At 45.7% G+C, this 7091-nt stretch overlaps 1 protein-coding gene across 1 annotated transcript; it reads left to right on the top strand.

Annotated features, from left to right (window-relative positions):
- The first annotated feature begins 3851 nt into the window (after positions 1-3851).
- LOC127306140 (putative laccase-9) lies at positions 3852-6406 on the top strand. Its single transcript, XM_051336751.2, has 5 exons — positions 3852-4059; positions 4157-4308; positions 4526-4779; positions 4872-5957; positions 6043-6406. The coding sequence occupies exons 1-5, from the start codon at positions 3952-3954 to the stop codon at positions 6171-6173; spliced, it is 1731 nt and encodes a 576-aa protein (XP_051192711.1). The 5' UTR covers positions 3852-3951; the 3' UTR covers positions 6174-6406.
- Positions 6407-7091: the final 685 nt, after the last annotated feature.

The raw sequence follows: 7091 nt of genomic DNA, 5'->3' as shown, positions 1-7091 counted from the left end.
TTCCTTTGCCAGCGGCGTGCCTAACGCATATATAGGCCGTATGGAGTCGTCTTTCTAGAGAATATCATGGGGACTCGTTGGTGTTCATGTCCATTTGTGTGGATGCATGTGTGATCCTATGTTTCTCATCATCAACGACTGATTGATGCACTGGGGTGTTTGGTCTTAGCACGACGACTTTTGACGGTGTCTTTTATAACAAGGTTTACCAAACTCTAGCGATGGAGGTACAATGACGACAATGCACCTTTGCATCACTCCTTGCTTCTAGTCAATCGCTAGGTGGTTTAAGGACTTCATTGTAATTTTTGTTACTTATGGGGGTCTTTGTACTGCTCTTGGCTATATCTAAAAGACCAGAGGATGCTTTTGGAAAGAAACAATAATCCCTATATTACAAAATTGAAGCCATGTACCTTTGACTAGATTATTCATTACTCAGACGTAGATGTCTTTTAGTCCATAAGACGTGTTCATAAGGGCATGTGCAATGGTAGGATGCATTTCTGTTTTTGTCATCCTAGCAATAGATGATAATCAATTAAATTTTAGAAGGAAATTAGGTTGACAAGAGAAGACAAATGGCACAATAGAGAAAATAGTCTTCAATAAGAGATCATTCCTTCGCTAAACAACGGTAGCATTCTCCCTGTTCAATCTCTCTGCTCCAACTAAGCAAAAATCTTACGTGGCTACTTTAAGGAGAGATTAACGTCACCCCCATTGTACATCGCTAACAAATTTTCTTAAGTCTAGCATTTCCCTTTTAATTTTGTTATTTTTTTTCTTGGACATGACGGTGACACGATATACATGGTTTAGTTTAAACCACCATAGTTCTTGGTAAGGAAAACAAATAGCCACCACCAGTCCACCACATGCATGTGCATCACCATGCATCGACACACGAGCTCTTAAAATAAATCAGGTAAGCACAATCAGAAAACTAGTAAATGATTTGATGTCTACATATTTATTGCCCATATTATGGACCCCCAATTGCGAGGTAGCTATTGGAGCGACCCAATGCAAATTAGCCATGTGGCAGCGGATAAAAGTGAAGAAAAATAAATCGAAGCTGCCATCCCACCGTCCATTTAGAAATCAAACAGTTAAGGTCGATACGTGCGCGGCGACACATAACCTAACGTCTGCGCAATAATATCTTAATTCGCATATTATTTGTTAGCTAGAATCAGATCGGAATCACGAGCGTACATTCTAGCCGTTGGCAACTCGACCTCAGAGTTGACTACCTACACCGCTAGAGAGATAGACGGGTCTTAATCGCAAGATCACATTACAGCAGTCCGTGTTTACAGTATAGTAGCTTGAAGAATTGTTGTTAAGTCACTTTCTCTGCATGTGTGCATATGTTAGAATACAGTCCGGCCGGCGGCCCACTTGACATTATCTTCCGATATTGAAACGCAGTTCTTAGCATGACGCTGATGTGTGGTTTGATTGAGCTCCGTATTTTATGTTCCAAATAAATAAAATTACAGCTGAAAATTTCACCCGAGCGTCTTAGGAATTACAAACCCTATTAGTACTAGACCATCAACCTTCAAGGGATCTTAATCATCAACGTCCAGCATGGTTGATGTGGTTTCCTCGCAAAAGGAAAAACGTTGGCAAGTTGCAGCCGGCGGCCACCAACCGCGGACTACGTCGACAATGGGGGACAATTACAAGGTACAACACATGGACATACACGTTTGGAGAGGGACTATCTCAAAGAGTTCAGTGAGTTGGGCGTGTATGTGCAAATTAATCACGATTCCCATGTGGTGCGCGTGATTCCAATCAGGCGGGCAATGAACAAATGGATGCACGGATACAAGAGCCCTAGATGCATATAGGACATGTTACCCGTATTATTGTCCTTGATCTGCGTAGTCTACTTGCCGTCAGATCAGGATCGCGAGAGTGCACATTTTAGCTGTCAGAGTTGAATAATGGATCATAATTGGTGTACAGCTGAAAGTTTCACCCTGACGTCTCAGGAATTACTAGACATCAACCTTCAAGGGATCTTAATCAGAAACCTTCCATGTTTCAGCATGGTTGATGGTTTCCCTGCAAAAGAAAAAAGGAAAACCGCCCACAGCTCTTGGCAAGGTAGTCTCGCAGTTGGCTACAGGATAGATACGTATGTTGGGCGACGTATCCTTTCACCCGGCTGCCCTTGCACTTGCACACTACCAAAACGTGGCTCATTTGCACTTGCAACAACATGCTTGCAGCGGCGGCCATGGCCAAGATACATGCCGCCGGCCACCAACCGCGCGCGGACCTCGACGGTGACGGGAACAATACAACGTATAACACATGCGGCCGGTGGTCACCATCAAGGGACATAAACGTTTCGAGAGGGGCTATCGCAAAGGGAGAGCCTCGACCTCGATGCATAGGAAATACTGGCCTTGATCAGCGTAGTCTACTTGGCGTCAGATCAGGATCGCAAGAGTGCACATTTTGGCTGTCAGAGTTGACTAACGGATCATAATCACAGCGTAGTAATTGGGAGAATAGTTAATTATAACGTGCTCTGCATGGATGCATGTTAATACAACTCGGCACCCCACTTGATATTCTTTTTCGATGATTGCAGCCCAGTTAATTATTAGCATGAGGCTAATTCGCAAAAAAAAAGTTGTTAGAATGAGGCTGTCATTTGATTTGATTGGGCTACGTATTTCCCTTAGGTTCCAAAATAAAAACTATTACTAGACCATCACGAAAATTCACCCTCAGTGATTGCAAACCCTTTTACTAAATCAGCACGTACCCTAGCTATCTTAACCCGAAATCTTCCATGTGTCCAGCATGGTTCATACTGCCAGCAACTAGCAAGCATCACCGGCCGTGCATCGACCGTTCTCTTGTCTAAAACCGTGTCCCGGTAAACAGGATCTCTTATAAAGATCAGGTAGCATGATCTGATATGTGCGTCGCCTAAAAAAATATGATTTGATCTCTGCATACTTACTGCTCATACTATTTGTTAGCTAGAATCAGATCAGGATCAGAAGCATACATTGTAGCCGTTGGCAACTTGGCCCCAGAGTTGACTACGGGATCAGCGGAGTCCACATGACGCCGGATCAGAATCGCAACAGAGTACATTTGAGGAGCTTTTTACGGTACCCATACGCTAGAGGGACAAGCTGATCATAATCACGAAATCCCATTCCAGTATTATTGGTGTTCTACAGCATAGTAGTTCCAAGAATTGTTAATTGCAGTGCAGCTCTGCAGCTAGCCCACTTGACACTCTTTTTCGATAACTGCAGCCCAGTTGTTAGCATGAGGCTGACATCCGATTTGATTGAGCTGCGTATTTTAGGTTCCGAATATAAATAAACTTACAGCAGCAACTTTCACCCGGACCGGACGTCTCAGGAATTACTAACCCTATTATTACTAAACCATCAACCTTCAAAGGATCTTAACCAGAAACCTTCATGTTTCCAGCATGGTTGATGGTTTCGCCGCAAAAAAAAAAAAAAATCGCCCGCAGATAGTTAATTAGCAAGCAGAATGTGATATACGTGCGTGCTGAAGTAGGATTATTTGTGTGCACCCATATGTATATGTTCAAACCTTGACTTATGTGGCCGTCGGACTATCATTTAATCTGCTTGGTTGAGAATGGCTGGCCAGCCTCGTGCGTTGCCGTAAATTGTGGATGACTCAATCTGCCAGCTAACTAAATGAGATCAACCGATCGGAATAGTTTGATACTAGTGGACTAGTATTTTAACACATGCATGCTCGACCTACCGGTAGGTTGGATCTCTCTTCCGCAGCGCTGCTGCTGCTATAAGTACCTATCGCATCTGCTTCAGTTTCAACAAAAAGCAAAGAAAGTGTTACCAAGCTAGCTAGCCAGCTGCCCTGCTAAACACTTACACCGCCTGACGGTCGAGACTTGTAGCCGGCAAGGCAATGGTGGGTGTAGCTAGGATGCCGTCGATGGTTTGGTTACTTGCTGCAGTCTTCATGCTTGGAGCAGCAGTTGGCCTCGCTCAGAACACCGTGCACTACGACTTCTTCGTAAGTCCCCTTCGTGTCCTTGCAATATGTACATGCATTTTGGTTGATGTGTCTATACTCTATACTTACGACATCGATCAATCGTATGGTTTTGCAGGTGAAGGAGACTACCTACTCAAAGCTCTGCAAGAGCAAGAGCTTGCTCACCGTCAACGACATGTTCCCCGGCCCGACCATCACCGCGCGAAAGGGGGATATCGTCATCGTCAACGTGCACAACCAAGGCCCTAAAAACATCACCATCCACTGGTAATTACTAGTCTACATGTCGATCAACATGCCCTGCATATATGCATACCAAACCAATGATAATGATATTTTTTCCAAGAGTACGCCAAAGGGTACCTTTTTTTTTTTGACAATACGCCAAAGGGTACCTTAATTTTATGTAAGGCAGAATAATACACAAGAATCATTCCATGAGGCAGATCAACCTAACCAATGAACTTGAAAATGGCATCCGCAGGCACGGTGTGGACCAGCCCCGGAACCCCTGGTATGATGGGCCAGAGTTCATCACACAGTGCCCCATCCAGCCAGGAACCAACTTCACTTACGAGATCCTTCTGTCCGAGGAGGAGGGCACCATCTGGTGGCATGCGCACAGCGGCTTGGATCGTGCCGGCATCCATGGCGCCTTCATCGTTCATCCCAAGAGAGGAACCGAGTACCCCTTCATCAAGAGCACAGAGCTGCACAAGGAGATACCCATCATCCTCGGTATACCTAAAGCTATTGAATATTCTTGATCAATCCAACCAAAATACTGAATTGAGTGACTAATTACGTATCTGTGATACGCACGCATGCAGGTGAGTGGTGGACCTCCGACCTGAACCTTCAGCTAGAGGAGTACCTGAAGACTGGCGGCGAGATTCATAATTCGAATGCACACACCATCAACGGCGAGCCCGGTGACCTGATGCCGTGTGGAAGGGGGCACGCTTTCAAGGAGGACGTGCTCACCAACAAGACATACCTGCTACGGATCATCAACGCTGGACTCGACAACGACATGTTCTTCGCCGTGGCCGACCACCTTCTCACCGTCGTCGGCACGGACGGCCGCTACTTGAAGGAATTCACCGTCCAAACACTCATGATCTCGCCGGGACAGACGATGGACGTGCTCCTCAAGACCAAGGAGTTCCCGACCTATCGCCGCTACTACATCGGCTCACGGACGTACTTGTCCAACCCCCGGCTCGCGTTCCAGAACGGCACTGCCACAGCCATCCTGGAGTACCAGGACGCGCCGCGCGCCCGCGGGGGGCCGATGCTCCCCAACCTTCCGAACAACACGGACCACGAAACCGCAATAGAGTACACAGCTCAGCTTCGGTCTCTGGCCAGCACGGCGCACCCGGTGGCCGTGCCAGAGGTCATCAACGAGCGCATGATCATCACCCTGGCCGTCAACACTCTCCCATGCGCCGTGGGCGAGACGTGCAGAGGGCCAGGCAACAACTCCCGATTGGCGGCAAGCCTCAACAACGCCAGCTTCGAGGACCCTCACACCGACATCCTGGACGCATACTACTACTCCACCAAAGGCATCTACGAGACAGACTTCCCCAACGTGCCCCCCTTCCTCTTCAACTTCACCAACACTAACGGGTCCAGGAGGTATTGGCCCACAAAGCGCAGCACCAAGGTAAAGGTGCTGGAGTACGGCACCGTCCTGGAGATTGTGTTCCAGGACACCGACATCCTAGGCGCCGAGAACCACCCCATGCACCTGCACGGATTCGCCTTCTACGTGGTAGGGAGAGGTTTGGGGAACTTCAACGCGACCACGGACCCAGCCAAGTACAACTTGATCGACCCACCTTACCAAAACACGGTCACCGTGCCCACCGCTGGCTGGGCCGCCATGCGTTTCAAGGCAGAAAATCCTGGTAAGTTAATTTTAGCTTCATTTGGGCTTTGACTTTTAGTATCATGTTTCATTCAATGTGTGCTTATACTTTGAATTATGGTCAGGTGTGTGGTTTATGCATTGCCACTTCGATCGGCATACGGTGTTTGGGATGAGCACCACATTTATCGTGAAAGAAGGCACCACTCCGGAATCTAAAATGAGACCTCGCCCTGCGAGCATGCCAAAGTGTTAGTTGCCCTGGTCGATTCGGTTGAGGGTAGTAACAAGAATAAGCATGTTTTTCAATTTGTTTCAACTTCACTTCATTTTTTAAGCAAATGGTCCCATTAGGTAGTTTTGAGGGTCGAGCTCTGTTTTCTTCACTAGACAGAAAGAGAAAATGAATATCCTTATTCATTATGTGATGTAATTTCTTCAACTTGTTTTAGCTTCTATCTCTAAATGGTATGAAGTCATGTTTTGTTACGTATATGTGTTCATTGTCTCCATGAGAAGATGACAAGTCCATGACTAAATATCTAGGACAAATGGATGCGATCCAAACATGACTAGTTTCGTAATTCCCAATTCATTTTTAAAATAGAGGGGACTACCCACTGGACGAGTCCCCCTCCTCCTTCCTGCAAACCTGCCTCGATCTAGATGCCAGACAAAAAGGGGTCTTGTTGGAGGAAGGGAAAATCGACACTGGCAATCTTTGTTATTAGTAAGAAGATATTAAAGTCAAGTGGTTAAAGTCACACATCTTGGTTCAACTGTATCTCCTTAAGAGTTATTTTAAAAATCAGTGAGCTTGACTTCGTAGTAACCCATTAGCAAACAAAGGTGCTACTCATATATATATACTAGTTGATACCCCGCACGCTGTTGCAGACGTTAGAGATGATTTTCAGGTAGCAACTAATAGCATAAACCATCTATGCAAATATTGCTCATTTGCTTATATTGTTATAAAGTGCAATCATATTGTCATTTACTTGGCTTTGATTGTTTTGTTTATTCAAGTCTTGCTTTTCATCTGCGCACCTCTTCTTGTGCATATAGTTGAAGATATTTTTGAAAAGTAATTATGTTTAGATGTTGATGTGAAGATTTTCTTCAGACTACAGCCTCACTTGTGGAGTACCATCATATGTTGGTCTTGTTCTTG

This window comes from Lolium perenne, chromosome 6 (genome assembly GCF_019359855.2).
Source record: "Lolium perenne isolate Kyuss_39 chromosome 6, Kyuss_2.0, whole genome shotgun sequence".
In the NCBI taxonomy this organism is placed as follows: Eukaryota; Viridiplantae; Streptophyta; class Magnoliopsida; order Poales; family Poaceae; genus Lolium; species Lolium perenne.
Note: the sequence above shows the minus strand (reverse complement) of the source record. Positions and strands in the feature narration are given on the sequence as shown.

Bases quoted from the DNA above. Each gene is read 5' to 3' on its own strand.
- LOC127306140 (XM_051336751.2), top strand. From the start codon at position 3,952: ATGGTGGGTGTAGCTAGGATGCCGTCGATGGTTTGGTTACTTGCTGCA. The intron at 4,780-4,871 runs GTATACCTAAAG...GCACGCATGCAG, and splicing joins GGAGATACCCATCATCCTCG to GTGAGTGGTGGACCTCCGAC. The intron at 5,958-6,042 runs GTAAGTTAATTT...AATTATGGTCAG, and splicing joins TTTCAAGGCAGAAAATCCTG to GTGTGTGGTTTATGCATTGC.